The 22093-nt window shown below is 57.5% G+C and overlaps 1 protein-coding gene across 1 annotated transcript; it reads left to right on the top strand.

The window, feature by feature from the left end:
• The first annotated feature begins 7527 nt into the window (after positions 1 to 7527).
• On the top strand, positions 7528 to 21820 carry LOC124966222 (NACHT, LRR and PYD domains-containing protein 2-like). Its single transcript, XM_047527262.1, has 11 exons — positions 7528 to 7576; positions 8072 to 8253; positions 8468 to 8594; positions 9318 to 10905; positions 12670 to 12840; positions 14398 to 14562; positions 15921 to 16091; positions 16359 to 16529; positions 17792 to 17962; positions 19083 to 19253; positions 21473 to 21820. The coding sequence occupies exons 1-11, from the start codon at positions 7528 to 7530 to the stop codon at positions 21609 to 21611; spliced, it is 3105 nt and encodes a 1034-aa protein (XP_047383218.1). The 3' UTR covers positions 21612 to 21820.
• The last annotated feature ends 273 nt before the right edge of the window (positions 21821 to 22093 follow it).

The raw sequence follows: 22093 nt of genomic DNA on the forward strand, positions 1-22093 counted from the left end.
GTCCTCGAAACTCTAGCCAGAGCAATTAGGCAGATTAAAGAAATTAAAGGGATATGAATAGGAAAAGAGGAACTTAAGCCGTCACTGTTTGCTGATGACATGATTCTATATTTAGAGAATCCAAAAACCTCCTCCAGAAAACTTCTAGACCTCATCAATGAATTCAGCAAAATAGCAGGCTATAAAATCAACACACATAAATCTAAAACATTTTTATATGTAAGTGATGAAACAACTGAAAGGGAAATGAGGAAAACAACTCCATTTGCAATAGCCTCAAAAAAAATAAAATACTTGGGAATCAATCTAACCAAAGAGGTAAAAGATCTCTACAATGAAAACTACAAAACATTGAAGAAAGAAATTGAGGAAGAGATGGAAAGATCTCCCATGTTTTTGGATAGGCAGAATTAATATTGTCAAAATGGCCATACTACCAAAAGTGCTATACAGATTCAATGCAATTCCAATTAAAATCCCAATGATGTACCTTACAGAAATAGAGCAAGCAATCATGAAATTCATCTGGAAGAATAGGAAACCCAGAATAGCTAAAACAATCCTTAGCAGGAAGAGTGAAGCATGGGGTATTGCAATACCAGAACTTCAACTATACTACAAAGCAATAGTAACAAAAAAACGGCATGGTTTTGGCACCAAAATAGACAGGTAGATCAATGGTACAGAATAGAGGACACAGACACAAACCCAAATTAATAACAATTTCCTCTTACTAGACAAAGTTGCCAAAAATATGCAATGGAGAAAAGATAGCCTCTTCAACAAATGGTGCTGGGAAAACTGGAAATCCATATGCAACAGAATGAAATTAAACCCCTATCTCTCACCCTCTACAAAACTCAACTCAAAATGGATCAAGGACCTCGAAATCAGACCAGAGACCCTGCATCTTATACAAGAAAAGGTAGGTCCAAACCTTCAACATGTCGGCTTAGGATCAGACTTCCTTAACAGAACTCCCATAGCACAAGAAATAAAAGCAAGAATCAACAACTGGGATAGATTCAAACTAAAAATCTTTCTCTGAGCAAAGGAAACTATCAGCAATGTGAAGAGAGAACCTGCGGAGTAGGAGAATATCTTTGCCACTCATACTTCAGATAAAGCACTAATTTCCAGAATATATAAAGAACTCAAAAAACTCTACACCAAGAACACAAATAATCCAATCACAAATGGGCTAAGGAAATGAATAGACACTTCACAGAAGAAGATCTACAAGCAATCAACAGATATATGAAAAATGTTCAACATCTCTAGTAATAAGAGAAATGCAAATCAAAACTACCCTAAGATTCCATCTCACCCCAATTACAATGACGATTATCAAGAATACAAGCAACAATAGATGTTGGCGAGGATGTGGGGGAAAAGGAACACTCATACATTGCTGGTGGGGCTGCAAATTAGTGCAGCCACTCTGGAAAGCAGTGTGGAGATTCCTCAGAAAGCTTGGAATGGAACCACCATTTGACCCAGCTATCCCACTCCTCGTCCTATACCCAAGGGACTTAAAATCAGCATACTACAGAGATACAGCCACATCAATGTTCACAGCTGCTCAATTCACAGTAGCCAGATTGTGGAACCAACCTAGATGTCCTTCAATTGATGAATGGATAAAGAAACTGTAGTATATATATATATATATATATATATATATATACAATGGAATATTACTCAGCTGTAAAGAATAATAAAATCATGGCATTTGCAGGCAAATGGATGAAATTGGAGAATATCATGCTAAGTGAGATAAGCCAATCTCAAAAAACCAACGGACGAATGATCTCACTGATAAACGGGTGATGACACATGTGGGGTTGGGAAGGGGGCAAGAATGGAGGAAGGAGGGACTGTATAGAGGGAAAAGAGGGGTGGGAGGGGTGGGGGGAAGGAAAAAAATAACAGAATGAACAAAAAACTATTACCCTATGTAAATGTATGAATATACAAATGGTATGCCTCTACTCATGTACAAACAGAGAAACAACATGTGTCCCATTTGTTTACAATAAAAATAAATTAAAAAAAAAAGAAAAAGAAAAACTCAGGACGGTGTGCTTTTGGTTATTTACCCCCTAAGATAGGTCACACCTACTATGTGCCAGGGTCACGTCAGCCAGGAAGCAGGCACGGCCCCACACCCTCTCAGGGGTCTGCACGCAGTGGGGACAGCTTCATCTCACCCGAACCCTGTGCTCGGGGCTCCCGCCCAGCTGCTGCTGTTTCCCCAGAGCCCCCGTGAGCTTGCTCCTGGCTTCCAGAGTCTGTCTAAGACCCCCGGTCTAGACAGGGCTCCTCTTCTCCCTCCGAGGCAGACATCCCGCCACCTGCTCATGCAGCCCCGAGCTGGGTAACTTCCAAAGGCCTGGGCGCTCTGTTGCCTGGCTGTCCGCTGGGCGGAAACGCAGCGCTCTGCCACCAAGCCTACCCGCGGCCCGTGGGTTGCTTTGGATGGTGCTTCTTACCGGGTCTGCAAGGCTCTGCCGGCCACACTGTCCTCTTCGACAGTCGGTCATCCTTGCAGGCTCTGTGTACCCCACCCCAGCTCACTTATCCCAGCAGAAGTCTGTTTCATCCTGTCGTTCTCCCCAGGGAATCGTGCAATGTGGGCTTTGCTACCTCACACTCAGCCCTGTTCCTGGGAAGAACAGAAGTTAGAAGAGCACAATTTCTCCTTCTCTGCGTTTGTGTGTTAAAAAGACTCTGTAGGCTGGGGCGTGGCTCAGTGGCAGAGCGCCTGCCAGCATGTGCGAGGCCCTGGGTTTGATCCCCAGCACTGGGACAAACAAGATGTGAAGAGAAGAACTTTATTCAGGACCACTTGACAGGTTCAGGGCCACAGCATGGGCAGGCGGATTCAGAGTCACCCAGGGGGCGGGGGCAGGCAGTGGATGGAAAATAGGAGGCGGCATTAGGGACCAGGGGGTTCTCACTAAATTGAGCTGGCGGGTTCTTGCTGAAGGCAGGGGTGACCCCATGTCACCTGGGGGTGGAGGATGGGACAGGGAGGGTGGGCAGATATCGTGGGTGGGGTTCTGGCGAGACTGACCTGCTAAAACCCGGTTTTCCAGGAAGTACAAGACAGGCCTGGGGGAGGTTCGGGGGCCTGACGAGTTTGGTCGAGATTCTTTTTCACCTCCCACCCCAGTTCAGATGCCAGTCGCCGGTCCCAGGTTCTGACCTGGATCTGACCACCTGCCTCTGAACCGGGGGCTTCCGTGACCCCTCCTGGTGTTAACTTGCTGGATTGGCTCACAGAACTCGGGGACACGTTCTCACACAGACCCGCTTCTTACAAGGCTGTTTTAAGGGTAAGGGTGGACAGTCAGGGGGACAGTGCCGGGAGGGGCTCCTGGAGCTCCTGTGCTCAGGGAGCTGGGGTGCTGCACCCCTGGATGCAGGTGAGTTTTTCACCAGCAAGGAGACCAGTTTTTGGAGCTTCCTCAGGTGGGCCTGGTTAACCACCTTCGTGGTCATTAGTGACCAATTGGGTCCAGCCCTTCCTGGAGGCCAGATGGGTGGGACTGAAATTTCCCAATTTCTACCACTGGTTCCCTGGCAATAAGCCCCCGCCCCCCACCGTGGCACGCACACCTTGGGATTTTCCAAATACCACCCATTAACACAAACCCAGGTGTGCCTGCAGGAGCGTGTTAACGAAGAGCAACGGGCACCATCCACTGTGTGTGTGTGTGTGTGACCAGGGATCAGACCCAGGGCCTCCTGCACGCTAGACAAGCACTCTGCTGCTGAACCACACCCCAGGCCTTTTTAACTTTGTGATAGAGTCTTGCTAAGTTGCCCAGGTTGGCCTTGAACCTGCGACTCTCCTGGCTCAGCCTCCTGCGTAGCTGGGATTATTGGCGTGTGCCAACATGGCCGGCTTCTCTCACCTTTGTCCATCCTCTGGAGCTATTTCAGGAAGGGAGAGGACAAAAGACCAAATAGTTAACAAAAGATGCACCTATTAGAAAATCCTAAAAGGGCTTTTGCAGTTCGGAGCCAGGGGCCCTGCACAGGACTCAAAGGGTGTGTTTCCCATTGTATCATGATTGTCCACCTGACCCGGGTGATCCAGAAAGGGGCTTGCCCCTTAGAGTCACCTGTGGTCTTGTAGGGGTCCTGATTCCCAATCCCCAGGTCAATTAAGTCACAACGGCTGAGGACAGGCCAGGTGCCTCCCGTGAGTCCCATCAGAGGCTGAGGACCACCCACTCTATCCCCAGCCCATTCCGCCCTGGCAGCAAGGCCTGCCCCACCCCACCCCACCCCAGGGCCAATCGCAGAGCCAGGCTGGTGGGAGGGCCTCATATAGCCCCATCCTCTGCACCCGGTACAGGAGCTGGTCCTGGCCCCAGGGAGCTGGGTGCCGTTGCTTAGGCTGACCTCTCTCTTCTGGTGGGATTCTGCCCTGGAACTTTCTGAGCCTGGAGCGTTGCTGTGAGCCTTGGAGGACTGGCAGGGGCCTGGGGCCGGGCTCTCCCTGGTAAGTACAGATTTGGAGAGGGAGCCCCCAACGCCTCTGAGGTTTTTTCCTCCTAATACTGGTTTGTCTGAGATTTCTAGACTGTAACTTCTATCCCATTAAACTCACCCACTTTAAGTGAAGAGTAACTTCTAGTAGGTTTATCCAGTGGAGCGAATCTCACCCCCACCTGATCAGACAGCACTTGCGCCTCCCAGAGAAGGTCCCTCAGCCCCTCTGCAGTGGACGCACCTGCTGTAGCTTTGAGCTGGGGCCGTGTCTACAACTGGGCTGGTGAGATCTTGATTCTCCCCAGGACTCGGGTGGTGCAGTCACGGAGGTCACAGGTCTGGGTCCCACGCCCCACCCTGTGGGACTCTGCTCGAGGGAAGGGAAGGCGGAGCAGCCAGGTGGTGTCCACGGGCGCTGCAGTCCCAGGCCATAGCCACCAAGTTGCTTCCTGCCTCTTTGCAACCAGAGGTTCACCTGCAGGCCCTTCTGCAGAGGCTGAACGAGGGTGAGTTAAGGAGTTTTAAATCTGTTAAGGATCCTCCCTGAGCCAGAGGACGACCTACAGAGGAGCTCGCGGTGTGAGTGGAAGAGGCCACCAGCAAGAAACCGGCGGGGATTCTGATCCACAGATTCCCGAACAATCGGCTAAGGAACGTGACCTGCCCGGCTTGGAGGAGATGAGTAGCACGGAATCGCCTCCCATCCCAGGTAAGCACCCTGGGCTTCTGTAAGCAGAGCAGGAGTCCCCAGGGACCTTGGAGACACCGGGAGTGTCATCACCACCTGCAGCCCCTGCTCTGAGCTCCAGCCGTGTCTACCGGGTGTCAGGGCCACTTCACAGGGGATCCCGCCGGATGCGGTTTCTCTCGCCTCCTTCCACCCTGCGCTGTCCTTGGCTGTTGGCTAATTTAACGATCATGGCGCATTGCAGACATTCGCAATTTCAGTTTACCTCCTCCGATATGTTCCGCATCTAAAACCCTTTAGTTCTGGAATAACTTTAGATTGATAGAAAAGCTGCAAAGACAGTCCCGAGAGATCCCATGCACCCTTCACCCAGCACCCTCTAAAGTCGACGGCTCACCTTTGTCAAAACTCAGAAGCGAACTTTGTGGAGCTGTTAACGATACTCTAGAGCGGAGTTCATCAGCCTCCCTAATAACCTGTTGGCTTCCAGGTCCAAACCAGGAACCCACCGGGCATTTAGCAGAAGGCATGTCTCCCCAGCTGTGAACAGTCCCACTTTCTCTTTCACGAGTTGTGGGGGCTTTGGTTTTGTTTTCAGTGCTGGGAATCAGACCCCGGGCCTCATGCTAGGCAAGCACCTACCACTGAGCAAACTCTAGTCGGTTTGAAGTTGTGTGTTGAATGCCTTTGAAAAATATCCGAGTTCCTAATTTGCTACCAAATCAGCCTTCTGTTGATGTTCAAGTTCCCACGTAGAAATTCAACCTATTGCTTTGAAAGAAAAACGTCCACCCATCTTCTCCTGGGCAGGAGGGGAATTTCTTGTGCAAAGGTTCTAGTAACAAATTATTTCTGGCCTCACAGACCATGTGGTCTGTGTCAGAACTGCACAACTTAATCCTTAACTTACACACAATAATCGTACACATCTATGGGGTCCAACAGCTGCACAATTCTCTTTCGTGGTGCTGGGGTTGGAACCTGGGGACGTCTGCGTGCTAGGCAAGCGCTCTACCACGGAGCTGCAGCCCCGCCCTGCTTTTGTATTTTGAAAGTGGCTGTTGGTGATGATAAATGGGTGCACTTTGTACCAATAAAACTTTATTTGTAAAAACGAGGCAGCCCATGTTTGGACTGTGGGCCATGGTTTTCCAATCCCATTCTCAGGCAGCTGGTCTGCACATGCTATCACAGAATCCTAAATACTGCTGTTCTGGTCCCACCAGAATGGATTCTGGTGAATCAGGGAATTTGAGTGCTAAAAGCTCCTGTGTGATGCTCGTGTGTGGGTGAGACAGAATCGCAGCTCCAGGTCGGTGCATCTGGTCAATATTTGGAACACCGTCATCTCTCGTTGCTCTGTTTAGCAGGAGACCTGCTTTCCTAGCCAACGAGAAGTCTGAATGTCACATTGCACATTCCATAGGGCCTGGGGCTTCCACCGAGCAGATACTTAGTGCCAGTCGGTCTTTTCATCTCATGTTAATGGAGATAAGGTGGAGATAAGATCATGTTGTCTTCATTCTTTTCTATAGAACATTTTTAAAAGTCAATATTTAATCCAGCATGTTCCGAATAGTATCGCTTCAATATTAATCATAAAAATTTAAACCATGAAAACTGGTGCATTGTAACTACACATAACAGGGGGATACGCTGTGACGTTTGCATGTGCATCTAACATAATTTGGCCAGCTTCCCGCCCCCTGGTTCTCTTCCTTGCAGCCTCTTCCCATCTCTGTATAACTATTCCTAATTCTTCAGGCAGAGGTTCTTTGCCTTGTCTTCCTGACGGCAGTTCCCAGTAGCCGGTGGTCTGCTTTGCTCTGCTTGTCCCGTCCCTTGAGCCATCCAGGCCTCCCAGGGGCTCTCCAGCCAGCGCCATCTTGCAGGCTGCTCCCTCTGATCCTCAGTCCCACAGGAAGTTCAACTCTCCCGTCAAAACCTGGCCGCCTAACGTGCTTCTCCTCCAGCTGTGCTCGGCCCTCCTGCATCTTCCCAGTCCAAGGTCAGGCCACCTCTGAAATGTGGGGGGAGAAGCCCTGAGGCCTTTTTCTCCCTGGGCGCCAGGCATGAGTGTCGAGTTGCCAGAGAATTCCCTCATGGCTCTCTGGAGTGCAGCACCCTGGAACCCTGAAACGGGTCCGCTTGCTCTGTGATCTTGGGATGTCATGCCGTCAGGCTGGGGGCTCCCCAGTGGGCTCCAATGCCAGTGCAGCTGTGCCCCCAAACATGGTTGTTGAGGTGGGCCTAAGTCAGGAAGCTGTGGCCCTCGTGCCTGGATCGGCTGCTTATAAAAAGGTTGCAGGGAGCGGCTCTTGTCCTCCCCGTCCACCATGATGCAGCAAGAGCGCCATTTTGGAGGCGGACAGCAGCCCTCACCAGGTAGTGGGTCCTCCCGGCACCTCCCTCTTGGGTTTTTTTTTTTGTTTTTTTTTTAAATCCAGAACTGTGAGGAGATCTTGTTCTTTATCGATTACCTAGCCTTGGTTATCATGGCCTAGTGACAGGAGGGGACTTGGACCCCAAAGCTGGATTCAAGATGTCTTCCTGGGCTGGGGAGATAGCTCAGTCGGTAGAGTGCTTGCCTTGCAAGCACAAGGCCCTGGGTTCGATCCCCAGCACCAAAAAAAAAAAAAAAAAAAAAAAAAAAAAAAAAGAGTCAAGATGTCTTCCTGGCGTACTTCTCAGTGACAAAGCCCAAATGCCCTCACTTTGAGTTCACAGGGCCCCAGACTCTGGAAACATACACGCAGGAAAACAAAGACTCAAAAGGGAGCGATGAGCTTGGACCATGTCGCCAAGAGCTGGGGCAGCGTGACCAGGTTCCTGTGCTCTCTACCACCTTCATTCACTGTCAATGGCATCTGTGTGTCACAGGCCTGTTCCTCATCAAACCAGGAGGCCTCCCGGAAGCCCAGGAGGGCCGGGCACTGCTTCTGGTGGTTCTGAAGGGTACTGGTCTCCTCTGCTCCAGCTGCCAGAGCAGAACGCCGCAGACCAAGTGGCTTCAGCGAAAGCTGCTTTCTCACTGTCCTGGGGGCTGGACGTGCCAGATGCAGGTGCTGGCCGGCTGGCCTCTCCTGAAGCCTCTCCTTGCTTGCCACAGGCTGCCTTCTGTGTCCTGGGCCCTTCTTACTAGGACACGAGTCCTCTTGGCCTCATTTCACATCCCTTGCTTCTCATCTTCAGCCTTCAGGTTGGGGCTTCAAGATCAGCCCCTGGGTCACACAGTTCAGTGCGTGATGCCTGCTTTAGGTTTCTGACTTTTCTCAGGTTGGTGGTTCTTCAACAGTAGAACTCGGCAATTCTCCCAGGTATATGTGTGCAAAAGAGTTGGAGACGGGTATTGAAAGGGAACTTGTGCGAGTGCACTGGCAGCACGAGTCCCGGTTCCCAGAAGGTAGGCACAACCAGGATGTCCCCGTGGGTGAGTATGGCTGAAACCCCCGTCCACGCCACGGCTATTCCCCGCCACGCAGGGCAGGACAGCTTGGAAGTACAGTCGGCACTGAGCTCAGGGAAGGGAGTCGGAGAAGGCCACGCGTTTCGGGAGCCTGTCTATAGGAAATGCCCCAAATAGACAAGCCCGGAGGTGAGATGCAGGTCCGCGGCAGCCAGAGGCTGGCGAGGGGTGATGGGAGCTTCCTGGGTGTTGGGGATGGTGAGAGAGTTCTGGGAACAGATGGTGGTGATGGTTTTGTGACGTTGTGGAAGTACCAACTGTACACCTTTTATTCTTCATGGTGCTGGGGACTGAACCCAGAGTCCACCACTGAGCTGTCCCCCAGCCTGAATGTGGTCAGTATTGTCTCCTACCACAATAACCCAGCCCTGTATCCGAGCCTTTGCCTGCTTTGCCTGTTGGTGCAGGAGACACCAACAGCCCCACAGGTCCAGCTACTTCTGTTTTGCAGAGGGTGCCCAGGGCCAAGGGATGGGCTGCACCACGCTGAGAGACCTGGAGGAAGAAGGGGCGGGTGGGTGAATCCCGGCTGACATGGGAAATTGGGGGTTTGAGGGCGTACGAGGCAAACCGTGCCCTCCTGGTTTTTCTTTTCCTGGCACTTCACAAAATCTTCAGAAGGTGATGGGAAGCCCAACGTTCTCCTGAACATCCCTACAGGGGACGAGGAGGGAGGAAGAATCGTCATGGACAAACCCGCTTCACCCTGGAAGAGCATATTTTGGCCAGATGACAATGACTATTTCTATGACGTCACCCAAAGAAGCCAGAGGCTGATACCATTCTTGAGTCCCCAGACGGGCCCCGAGTCCAGGCCGCACACGGTGGTGCTGCACGGTGCTGCGGGCGTTGGGAAGACCACGCTGGCCAAGCGGTGCTTGATGGACTGGACGGAGTTCAGGCTGGGTCCCCTGCACTGCGCCTTCTACCTCAGCTGCAGGGAGCTCAACCACATGGCCCCGTGCACCTTCGCGGAGCTGATCTCCAAGGACTGCCCCGAGCTGCAGGAGGACGTCCTGGAGGTCCTGGCCCAGGCGGAGAGCGCCCTGTTTGTGGTGGACGGCTTCGACGAGCTGAGGGTGCCGGCGGGGGCGCTGACCCACGACACCTGCAGCGACTGGAAGCAGCAGAAGCCGGCGCCCATCCTGCTGAGCAGCTTGCTGAAGAGGAAGATGGTGGCCAAGGCCACCCTGCTGGTCACCACACGGTCCGGGGCCCTGCGGGAGCTCCTGCTCCTAGTGGAGCAGCCGCGACTGGTGGAGGTGGAGGGCTTCTCGGAGGGCGACAGGGAGGCCTGCTTCCTGAGACACTTTGAGGACCAGGACCAGGCGCGGCGAGCCCTGGATGCCGTGAGGCGCAACCCGGTGCTGTTCAGCCTGGGCTCGGCGCCCGCTGTGTGCCAGCTGCTCTGCACGTGCCTGAAGCTCCAGATGCAGCGCGGGGAGGACCCCAACCTATCTTGCCAGACCACCACGTCGCTGTTCCTGAGGTTCCTCTGCGGCCAGTTCACGCCGGCACCTGGTGCCCATCCCCAGTGCCACCTGCGAGAACCGCTGGAGGCCCTATGTCTCCTGGCTGCCCAGGGCCTGTGGACACAGCTGTCCCTGTTTGACAGAGAAGACCTGGGGCGACTCGGGGTGGAGGAGGCTGACCTCCAACCCTTCCTGGATAGGTGTGTCCTCCAGAGGGACAGGGACTGCGTGGGCTGCTTCTCCTTCGTCCACGTCAGTGTGCAGCAGTTCCTGGCAGCCATGTTCTACGTCCTGAGGTGCCCGGGGGAGGACGAGTGGCCGGGCTCGGGGTGGGACATCAGGGGCGTGCAGGAGCTGTTCTCCAGGGAGGCCCGAGCAAGGAACCCCCTGCTGGCCCAGGCCGGCCGCTTCCTGTGGGGCCTGCTGAGTGCGGCCAGGGTGTGGGAGCTGGAGGCCGCTTTCGGCTGCCAGACGTCCTCGGAGGCCAAGCAGGAGCTGCTGAAGCACACATCAGAGCAGGAGCAGCCCGTGCTGTGGGCGGTGGGCCTGCGGGAGGTCTTCCACTGCCTCTACGAGTCTCAGGAGGAGGAGCTGGTGAGCGAGGCCACGGCCACCCTGCAGGAAGCGTCCCTGCACCTGACGAGCAGCCGGGACCTCGTGCACTGCTCCTTCTGCCTCCGGCACTGTGGGGACCTGCAGAGGCTCTCGCTGCAGGTGGCCAGGGGGGTGCTCCCGGAGGAGGAGGCCGCGCTGGAGCCTGATGCGCAGGACGGAGGGTGAGTGCCCTGTCTTGCTTCTCAGCTGTTAACTAGATGGGTCTGGTCCTGCCGCTCTTGCTGGACTCCTCCTGTCTGAGCTGTGGTGGGCCTGACGCCGTGTTCAGAGGGGGCTTCAGAGCTGCGTGTTGGGAGGCCTCCCCTCTCTTCAGGAGAGCCACTGTGGCAAACGGGGCCGCCTGCTGGGGCAGCCCACAGGAGGTGAGGGACCACCGTGTGCTGGCCCCACCACTGGGAGGGCGGCAGGGCTTTGCTGCAGAGGGTTGGTCAGTCCTTTTCAGAGGTGCCACCTCAGCAGGACCAGCGAGGCCTTCCTCACCTGCTCGCCGGGCCCGGCCAGCACTGGGGCACCTCTATCTGGGTTCACGTGACAGCCGGGCGGATGCCGCTTCCCCCTGCGGCCGGGTTTTCCTCTGGACCCCCGTGTTTGCGGATCGGTGGGACCCAGCGTGGCATTTTCTGACGCGGCTGCCAGGCGCGCTCCTCGGATGCAGCTGCCGACCTTCCCCAGGCCCCAGGACCACTGTTCTGCCTCCACACGGAGGGCACACCATCCTGGTCTTGTGCTGGCTCACTCCCCAGCCTGTGTCCACCGTGGCCGGCTGCCTTACCACAGGCACCAGGGCTCTCGTGGACTGTGCTGGGTGTCCCCATGCTGTTCCCTGTGTGGTCCTCCAAATTCAGAGGACGCCAGCTTCAGAACTCCACACCTGAGGGAGCGCCAGGCTCGCGTCCCTTGGTTCCCAAGGTCCTGTGGTCGCTCTGAGGGCGCCGCCTGCTGGTGTGGGGCCTCGTGCTAGCTCCTCACTTCTGCTGTTACCTAAAATCCGTCTCTGAAACGGTGAGACGGGCTTGAAACCAACGTCCGGCTCCCTGGGCTCCAGGTGGCGCCGGGCTCCAGGTGCTCTGCCTCAGTCTGGGGTCCACTCGGCTCCACCCCACACAGAGGTGGGAAGTGGTGGGAAGCAGACGTGGACGCTGCGCCTGGCGAGTGGGCTGGGGCTCCGTCGCTGAGTGGGGTGGGCAGTTGCAGACCAGGCTGGGAAGGTCAGGAACAGCATCTGCAGCAGCACCTGCCCAGGTGGCTCGCGCCCTGAGCCCATGGCTGTCCACAGCACTGGGCAGGGAGGAGCTGAACACCAGCTGCTCGCCGGGGTCACAGAGCAGAGAGGCTCCTCTGAGCCACAGGGTTGTGCCCGGGCCTCGGACACACCTGCTCCTTGTTCCCCGGGAACCTTGATACCCAGACCACTGCCTAAGTCCCGAGTGCCCGTCCTTCCTTAAAGCTCCGTGGGCTTTCCCAAGGCCGTGGCCTCCGGGGCTCTTGCCTCTTGAAGTCGATACAAAGGTCCTGTGCAGACGGCAGCAGCACAGGGGGACGAGCTGTCTTCGAAAACCCAGCACTTGGAAGTCAACTACTGGCAGGATGTGTGTTCTCAGGTTTTTTAAGGTAGTTTTAGATCAACATTCCAGTGTGAATTAGCTTTGGCCAAATCGCCCTCGGGAGGATGCACTATCGGGGTTGAATGTCCCATACTGACGGGGACCGAGGCTTCCCCGCCCCGCGGTGACAGTGATGAAGACACGCAGGCTCTCCTCCAGTGGCGCCTCTGGGTGGCAGGTTGTCTGACAGGTGCTAGAGAACCGATCAGCCGTCCACGTTAGAGGCGAGCGTCCAGAGCGATCCTGCACACCTCGACTGTGTGGGTCAGGTGTTGACCTTCAGTGACATTCGGTGGATAACTTTCCTTCTCTTCCTTGTAGGTCCCGGCATGATCAAAACCCGCTTCCTTTCTGGACAGACCTCTGTTCCATGTTCAGCTCCAGCAAGAGCTTGGTCTTCCTGGACATCAGCCAGAGCTTCCTTGGCGGCCTGTCTGTGAGGACACTCTGTGACCAGATGGCCTCTGCCACCTGCTGTCTCCAGAAAGTGGTGTAAGTCGTTTGTCCTGGGTTAGACTCCCAAGGAGCGCACCTGAGCTTCTCACCTGTTTGATGTTGGAGGAATATTCAAATTCCCGTCCCAGGCTCCGACCAGGTGCCAAGACCAAGGAGCTGAGGAGGGTGGTGGGAGGGTCACATAAAGCAACTTCAATGCAGTGTGGAATGTTGCCTGGATATTCCACCAAAGGGCAGGAGGAAGAGGACACAGGCCCCGGGGCCGTGACCCCAGGCCAGGCTCCTACACACCTCTCGCCTCTGCCGACTCCCGGGCTGGCCTCTTTGTTGGAGGGAGGGGCTGCCTGGTGGCACTGCAGGATGCTGAGCAGAGTCCCTGACCCCTACCTGCTGGATGCCAGCAGCACCCTCTTGCCCCAAGTGACACCCAGACTGTCCCCAGATGTCACCCAGTGTCCCAGGGTACTGAATCATGCCAGATTGGGAACCACCAATGGGGGGAGATGGCGCACGCAGGCCTGAGAGCCGAGTGCGAGTCTCGTGGGCTCTGCATCCGAACACGACCCCAGCACAGAGGTAGGAGAGCCAAGTGTTAAGGAAGGAGCCAGATGGGCAGGTCGAACGGTACCCACGTGGCTCAAATACTGCCCTTCAGAGTGACGTACGCCAGAGCGACCCTGGGCCCCGTCACCGCTGAGGCACCTGAAGTCCTGCAGGTCCATGCCCAGCAGGCTGGCATGGGGCGGGGGGAGAGTGCCCACCAGGTGGCCCACTCCGGCTCTCGGTTTAGCCTCGACCCCTCGAGCAGCAAGTGTCTCCCTTCAAGTTTCTTTCTGGAGAGAAAGCGGAGCATGCAATCCCGATGCTAGATGCAAGATAATTCCAGAGTTGGCTCGGTCGTGCCTGACCCTCCCTCTGCCAAAGCCTGAGATGCTAGGGAAACAGAACTTCAGCATCTGGAGATGCTGGCCAAGGGGTCCAGAGTCCGCTCTGCAAGAGGACCAAGTTCCGGAAGCCTTCCGGACCACAGTGTGATGTAGTTCATACTGTGTCCTGCCCTCGATTTGCTGAGAGGGTAGATCATAAGTGTTCTCACCCAAACACAAAGAAAACGGTCAGTGCGAGACGACGGGTATGTTACTTAGCCTGATGGGGACAGTTATTTCACACAACGTTGCTATATCAAAACATGGTTGTACACCTTAAATATTACACAACTTTTGTCAACAATGCCCCAAAGATGGGATTGATTTTTTTTTTTGTGTGTGTGTGTGGGGGGGGGGGGGGCAGTATTGGGGATTGAACCCAGGGCCTTGCACATGCTAGGCAAGTGCCCTACCACTGAACTACACCCCAGCCTTTTTCAGAGACAGACTCACTAAGTTGCCAGGCCTGGCCTCAAACTTGCCATCCTCCTGCCTCAGCCTCCCAGGTCACTGGGACTAGGGAATATTTGTTTTTTCATCATTTGTGGTATTTAGTCGTACATGAGAGAGAGGTTCCAAAATGCCAACATACCGTGACCCTTTGTCTCTGTTCCTGTGCAGAAGAGGCACAGAAGCTCAAGGCCTTGTCTTGTTTTCTATTCCTCAGCCTTAAAGATATTTCCCCGGCTGGTGCTTATCAGAACTTCTGCCTCGCTTTGAGAGGCCACAAGACCCTAACACAGCTTATCCTTCAAGTCGGCGAGCAGAACGATGTGCTTCCCTCGTTGTGTGAGGTTTTGAGTCATCCAAAATGCAAGCTGCAATGTCTCAGGTATCTCTCTCCATCACCAAAACCCCTCCTGGCACAGAGCTGTTGCAAGCCAAGGCTACAAATCTGCATGAACTGGGGGGGAAAGGTTGCTTATTGGAAGTGGCACCACCCAGGGTGCATGGGCCAGAGCAGCACATGGGCTGGAGTTCAGTCTCCACTTGCCTGAGTAACCTGAACCACCACACAGGGCAGCCCCCAGTCCCAAGGGGCACCCAGAATCTGGAAAGCATCCTGTCAGACCATTAGGGGTTCACATTCCTCCTGTGTCATGAGGCCAAGGGCCTCACCTGTCCAGGCAAGGACCCCAGGGGCACAGGCTGCCCTCTCTGGCAGTGCTCTGGAGATCTGCCCTCGGGAAGTTCTCCGCAGGACTCTGCTGGCGTCGGCCACCTCCTCCTGCCTTGAGTAGCCTCAGGAACAGTCTGCAGAGGCGCTGGCCTCTGACTGTGACTCGGCCTCTACTTGGGGTGGGGAGTCCTGGCCTCTTTGAAGTCTCGCAGCAAACTGGGGCGCCCAGCACGTATCCAGGCATGGGGCAGATGAAACCAGGGTCCTGCAGCACACACTCGATGGCCAGCACCACTGGCCACTGTGAAGGACCCTCCTGAGAAGGGCAGCCAGGAAAGAGTGACCAGAGACCTGGGTCGCTGACTGATTTCCATGAAGAAGTCGATACCCAAAGTGGAGGCCCAACAGGAGGCCCTGTGCGGTCAAACGTACCTGTCCTTCTGGAGACCGGGCCTCGGCGTGGCACCCGACCCTCCTGCACAGTCGGGTTCCTCCGTCGTAACCTGGGCTCAGAAGAGTCCTGTGGTGAACCCTGGTCACTTCAGTCACAGGGCAGGCACCCCATGGGGCGCTCCTGCTGGAGCACCAACCTTTGACCCTCGTTGCCAGGGCTCCATTTTATCCCCAACTTGAAGATGCGGGAGGGAGACCTGAGGCTGAGTAGCCGAAGGCCTTCCCACGCCTGCCACATGGAAAAGCCAGGCCCAGGGCCAGATGCGTGTGTGCTGCGAGGCCCTCGAGCCCAGAGGCGGGCACAGAATAAGGCTCCGGGCTGCACCACATCTGCCTGCAGCACTTGAAGTCGGAGGCTGGGGTGCAGCCACCAGGTCTCCTGGGAACTGTCCGTGCAGACTCCCGGGTCCTACCCCGGGTCGTCTGATCCTATTCTGTGGACGTGGCCCACGTCTCCTGGGGGATGCTGGACTCTGCACCGGCGGGTCGGGACCCTGCAGGTCTGCACGTCCTGCTGGCTCCCAGAGGGTGCAGGGGCTGCTGGTCCAGAGGAACGGGGCAGCCCTGGATCCCACCGGGCTGGATTCTCGGGAATGACGGGCGCCCTCTCCCCACAGGCTGGGGCCCTGTTCTGCCCCCGCCCAGCAGTGGGCGGGCCTCTTCCTGGCCCTCCAAGCCAACCACTCCCTGACGTGCCTGGACCTCTCGGACAGCGAGCTGCAGGACGGGGGCGCCAAGCTGCTGTGCTCGGGGCTGAGGCACCCCAAGTGCCCCGTGCAGAGGCTGTCGTAAGTCCCCCTCCTCCTGAGCCTCCTGTGGGGGGAGGAACGGTGGCCCTGGACGTGTGGGCGGCCCGTGGAACTGCCCAGTGGCACTACGCCTGCTTCCATCTGGTCCAGACAGTCCAGCGTCTCACGCCGTCCCTCCGTCCCCTGTGATCACCAGCAGGGTGGCGAGGGGGCGGGGCACTGAGTGGACTTCCGGACCCCTGCCGGGAGGCGGCGGGAGACCAGGCATGGCTGCCCTGCCGCCTGCCATTCCTGTGGTTCCCGCAGGCTGGAGAACTGCCACCTCACGGAAGCCTGCTGCAGCGACCTCTCTGCCACTCTGATCGTGGGTCAGAGGCTGACCCACCTGTGCCTGGCCAAGAACGACCTGGGGGACGGCGGGGTGAAGACCCTGTGCGAGGGCTTGCGCTACCCCGAGTGCCGCCTGCAGGTGCTGGTGTGAGTCCTGGGCTGCTGTGAGGCCGGCTGTCGGAGGGCGGACTGGGAGGGGCTGGGGGCACCTGGCCACCCCTCTCAACGCCCAAGTAGGACACTTGCAGTTGTAACTGGTGAGACCAGGGAGACGGTGACAAAGAAGAGCGGTGCTGGCTGGAGACGCAGGTCGCAGGTTGGGGGCAGAGTGTGCGCTTGGCATGTGCGAAGCCCTGGGTTTAGTCCCAGCACCCCCGCCGCAGCAGAAGTGTTGAAACTGTAGGGGGATTTAGGAGATGTAGCCGATCCCCAGATCTGGTTTTTAGGACTGAGCAACATATGCTACACGGCAATTGGGCACAGACCAAAGTTATTCAAAGCCAAAGGTTAGATTTTGGGAGAAGAATGGGGGCTGCTGGGTACAGTGGCCCATGCCTGTAATCCCAGCAACTCTGGAAGTCAAGACAGGAGGATCACAAGCTCAGTCGGCGTGGAACTTAGTGGGACCCTCACCAACTTGGCAAGACCCTATCTCAAAATAAGAAACTTTATCAAAATGACTGGAGAGATAGCTCGGTGGAAAGGCACCCCGGCTCCATCCCCAGGACCAAACAGAGGAATGGGGTGCGTTAGCTGGTCCCGCTGGGTCTGTTGAGTGCAGCCAGCTGTTGATCATGCTGACTGGGAAGTCGCTCCAACCCATGGAGATAGCTGGCTTTGAGCTGGGGACGTGACTCGGCGCAGAGCACTCGATTAGCACGTGTGAGGCCCTGTTCAGCACCCAGCACCCAGTACCCACCACCTACCACCCACCCCCATGCACAGTCAGCTTTTCCTGGAGTTTCAATCTAGGAAATGCTTTAGGCAGCATCTGAAAACCACCCACCCGTTTCACTTTAAGAAGTCCTTAGTCTGCAGGTGCAGAGGCCAATGAGAGGATCCCACACCCACTGAGCCCCAGACCCTCAAGTTCCAAGGTAGAGGCGGCCTCAGGCCTGCCAGCCCTGTCTGCAGGCTAGTCTGGTGGTGGCAGAGGTCGCCGCCATCCAGGTGACCCCGCGGCTTCCCTCCCGTGTCTCCTGGTCCCTGCTGGCTCCGAGTCCCCCACCCCAGAGAACTGATAGATCTGTCCCCCCCTCCCCTCCCCTCCCCTCCCCTCCCCTCCCCTCCCCTCCCCTCCCCTCCCCTCCCCTCCCCTCCCCTCCCCTCCCCTCCCCTCCCCTCCTCCCCTGCTCCCCTCCTCCCCCCCCTCCTCCCCTGCTCCCCTCCTCCCCCTTCCCCGCCTCCAGGCTGTGGCGCTGCGGCATAACCAGCGAGGGCTGCGTCCACCTCTCCACAGTCCTCAGCCAGGAGTCCAGCCTGACGCACCTGGACCTGGGGCTGAACCACATCGGGGTGGTGGGCCTGCGGGCTCTGTGCGGGGCTCTGAAGGCACCGCCCTGTGGCCTGCGGTGTCTGTGGTGAGTTCTACTTTACTGTGAGAGGTGCCCAGGGGGGCAGGCGGCTCCTGGGGACCCGTAAGTCAGTGGAGCATCATAGGAATCACCAGGACGGTGAAGGGAGTAGAGTCCAGTTGTCAAAGGTAGTCAGGCTCCCGGGGTCAGCCCTAGGGTCCTGCCAGCAGAGGCGTGGGGCTCCTGGAGGGTGCAGGCTGCCTGTGAGCGGGGTCCTGTGCTGCTCAGCATCGGGTCCCCCAGGTCCCTCCAGGGCCACAAAAGCTGGTCGCCGCCTCCTGCACTGAGCGACCTGCTGTTCCTCTGCTCTAGGACGCTTCCCCGGTCTCCTGCCTGAGCCGTGGTCAGCGCTGCTGTGCTGACCGTGGCATCTGAAACAGCCAAGCTCATACTGGCAGGAAGCAGGGGGCGCCGAGGGGATGAGAGGGTCTAAACGGGAACTTCTGGTCACTTAAGGCCCGAGGGTCTCTGGACAGATGATTTCATTCCCTCGGAACAGAAGCCTCAAGTCACTCTTTCCTCCTCTTCCAAGTCCAATCCTCTCTAAAACCCCGCTGCCCTCTTCCTGCATCTGGAATCTGGTCGCATACCTCACCAAATGGTGACACCTGGGTGGCCCTCAGACGGGTCTGGTGTCTTTCTCTTTCCAACCAAGCAGTGAGAACGACTTCTAAGATGTCTCTCCAGTCCCCCTTGGTGGCTCTTGGGGCCCTCAGGGGGACTCCCATCTCAACCCAAGCAAGATCTGAGATTGATGGCGGTCTGGGGCTCTGAGCTGCCCTGAACCTAGGGCCTTGGCTCCCTCACCCTCCCAGCCCCTCTCGTGCTGGCTGCCTTGACCTTTGGTCTTCTGAGATAATCATGCAACCTCAGGGCCCTTGCACAAGCTGCATCCCTGCCTGGGAGCTGTTCCTCCAGGTCTCTACCCACTCAGGTCACCTTCAACCTGAGCCAGTGCCCCAGCAACTTGGTTGCTACCATCCTCACACCCGCTGTGTGCCACATGGTGCACTATTGTCTCATTAGCAGCCGGGCTGTGATTCTTGATGCTCAGGAATGGATCCCCAAGGCCAGGGCCCAGATGAGCACCCATCCAGGTCTCACATTTGCTCCGGTGTCCCCACAGGCTGTGGGGCTGCTCCCTCACTCCCTTCAACTGCAAGGACCTCTCATCCACCCTCAGCAGCAACCGCAGCCTGGTCACCCTGGACCTGGGCCAGAACTCCCTGGGCTTCGAAGGGATCAAGCTGCTGTGTGAGGCCCTGAAACTTGAGCAGTGCCCCCTACGGACGCTCAGGTACCAGCCCCTCCCCGCCCCTCCCCGCCCCTCCCCGCCCCTCCCCGCCCCCAGCTGGGTCTTGGGGTGAGGCAGAAGTCTTAGGATCCCCTCGGAGGTGCCGTTGCCAATGTTCAGCTACCTGCCTGACTGACTGGGCACCAGAGAACCCTCCTGTCACTCCGTCCACTGGGTGGGTCAGTGACGCCAGTCAGAAACGGAGCCCAGCACTTGTGGGAAGCCAAGAAGCCCGGTTTATGTGAGGGAGGGCTGGGGGGCCAGCCATCGCCTCCTGAGGGAATCGGCAGCCATCTCCATGTCGGGGGCATTGGGTTGGCTCCAGATGGAAGCTGTCCAGAGCAAGGCCACCTCCGGGTTGCCGTCAGCGGTCACCATCTTGCCCGCTGGAACAAGCTCTCTGGTTCTGTGGTTGACTTATTGCCAGGACCCCTTCCTTGGAGTTCTGGAAACTGATGCAATACAGACCGTGAGGCTGGAAACGGCCGTCATGTGGAGGAAACGGGTCAGGTGTCAAATCTCCCCGAAGACCCCTGTCGGTTGTGGGGGAGGACACGTGGCCCTAAGCTGAGCCTCCCCACCAAGCCCCTCTCATGAGTCACCCCCTTGGTCCCTGACGTTGGCAAGCTTGGGTCCCAGGGTGAGGACCCCAGAAAGACAGTGTGGGCTGCTGCCTTGGACCGTGGGACGTGCCTCCCTGGGTCCCGGAGTTTCAGGGTGGGTGTCGCTGGGCGAGGGCATCTCCCTGGATCCAGGTCCTAGAGCCGCGTGAACACCAGGCCCTGCCCCTTGAGGCTTTGGATTCTGGCCCTTTGATTCGGGCACCCCCGTCCTTAAGTGAGCCCCTGGGCTGACCTCGGACAGTGTCTCGTGCTCGACACCAGGATGCCTGAACGCCACTCGGGTCTCGGGCCTGCTTATCCCCCACAGGTTAGGGAGCCCCAGGTCTGGCTGTAGGGGCTGGCTTGGTTCCCTAGGCAGACTGGGATACGCGCCCACAATCACACTTGACCTTGGAGGGTCAGACCTAAGCCACCTGGGCGCTAGCTGGACCTGTGGTCGCCAAGGTGGTTCAGGTTGCAGATGAGACGCCCGACCTGGCTAGCTGAGGGCCCAAGGCGTGTCGTGAGCCCAGTCGAATCCGTCCCGTGCTAGCAAGGCAGGACCACACTGCCGACAAGCAACCTGGCAGCTGGTGCCTTCAGTGACCCCCGTCCCCTCCATCCACCCCCCCGTCCCCTCCATCCACCCCCCCGTCCCCTCCATCCACCCCCCGTCCCCTCCATCCACCCCCCCCGTCCCCTCCATCCACCCCCCCCGTCCCCTCCACCCACCCCCCCGTCCCCTCCATCCACCCCCCCGTCCCCTCCATCCACCCCCCCCGTCCCCTCCATCCACCCCCCCCGTCCCCTCCATCCACCCCCCCCGTCCCCTCCATCCACCCCCCCCGTCCCCTCCATCCACCCCCCCCGTCCCCTCCATCCACCCCCCCCGTCCCCTCCATCCACCCCCCCCGTCCCCTCCATCCACCCCCCCCGTCCCCTCCATCCACCCCCCCGTCCCCTCCATCCACCCCCCCGTCCCCTCCATCCACCACCCCCCGTCCCCTCCATCCACCACCCCCCGTCCCCTCCATCCACCACCCCCCGTCCCCTCCATCCACCACCCCCCGTCCCCTCCATCCACCACCCCCCGTCCCCTCCATCCACCACCCCCCGTCCCCTCCCCTCCATCCCATTTCTACCTGCATGTGGCTGAATGTGGGCACCTCGAGGTGAACCCTAGAAATCGGGCCATCGCAGACCAAACAATGGGGTGGCAGTTAGCAGGCACCTTGTGGCCAAGTGGCTGGCACAATGAAAGGTGGTCCCTGGCCAGTCCAAGGTGTCCAGCTGTACAGACAGGTGCTCCCGGGTCCACCAGGCAGGACAAGTTACTGGCAGGGGTGCCGAGCAGGTGGCACTGGCCGTCACAGGTGCCACCGGCACCACCTCATGCACCATCCGGGTAGCGCGTGCAGCCCCAGCCCCAGCCCCAGCCCCAGCCCCAGCCCCAGCCCCAGCCCCAGCCCCAGCCCCAGCCCCAGCCCCAGCCCCAGGCCACTACCCGGGCAACCTCCCCTAGCAGCACAGACCCTTGGAGGGTGGCCGGGGTCTGCGAAGCCCTGAGGCCTTCGGGCACGGGGGAATCACGAGGAAGCTTGTCCCCGCATTGCGCCCTAGGTTGAAAATAAACGAATCCGACGTGCACCTCCAGAATCTGCTGCAGGAGGTCAGGAAGAGCAACCCGCAGCTGACCATCGACGGCAGCCGGCAAGATCCCGGGAAGAGCAGACCTTCTGCTGACGATTTCCTTTTCTGACCTCGCTGCACCCAAGTCGCTCACCCTCCCGGAGTCGCGGGGTGTCGGGTACTTCCCGGAGCCTCCTGGGGGACGGGCATCTGCCGGGCTGGACATCCCCGAGGCCCTCGCCCTGCTCTGGTGTGCACAGGGCACGCCCAGCTCACTGGCCCCGTGCGTGTGAAGCGTTGGTGTCACGGTGTGTGGACAGGAATAAAGGTGAAGGCATTCATGGCAGTGAGCGTGTCAGGGGCTCTCGCCCAGCAGAGAGAAGAGGCTTTGTCTGGGGAGGACCTGGACAGAGAGGGGAGGCAGTGTCGTGCGCGCTGGCTGCTGTGGCCTGCCAGTCACTCGGCTCTGCTGTCTCCTGAGAAACCCTCCCCGGGAGTTTCCTTCCAACCCCACCATAGTTCACTATTTTTTTCCTGTACAATGCTGGGAATCAAACCCAGGGCCATAAAAAAGACAGTTTGAGGCTGGGAATGGGGCTGAGTGGTAAAGTG

Source organism: Sciurus carolinensis, chromosome 16 (genome assembly GCF_902686445.1).
Source record: "Sciurus carolinensis chromosome 16, mSciCar1.2, whole genome shotgun sequence".
NCBI lineage: Eukaryota > Metazoa > Chordata > Mammalia > Rodentia > Sciuridae > Sciurus > Sciurus carolinensis.

Excerpts from the sequence above, each read along its gene's own strand:
- LOC124966222 (XM_047527262.1), top strand. The coding sequence starts at position 7,528 with ATGATGCAGCAAGAGCGCCATTTTGGAGGCGGACAGCAGCCCTCACCA. Across the intron at positions 8,595-9,317 it reads CGAGTCCCGGTTCCCAGAAG|GGGACGAGGAGGGAGGAAGA; the intron begins GTAGGCACAACC and ends ACATCCCTACAG. Across the intron at positions 19,254-21,472 it reads TGCCCCCTACGGACGCTCAG|GTTGAAAATAAACGAATCCG; the intron begins GTACCAGCCCCT and ends ATTGCGCCCTAG.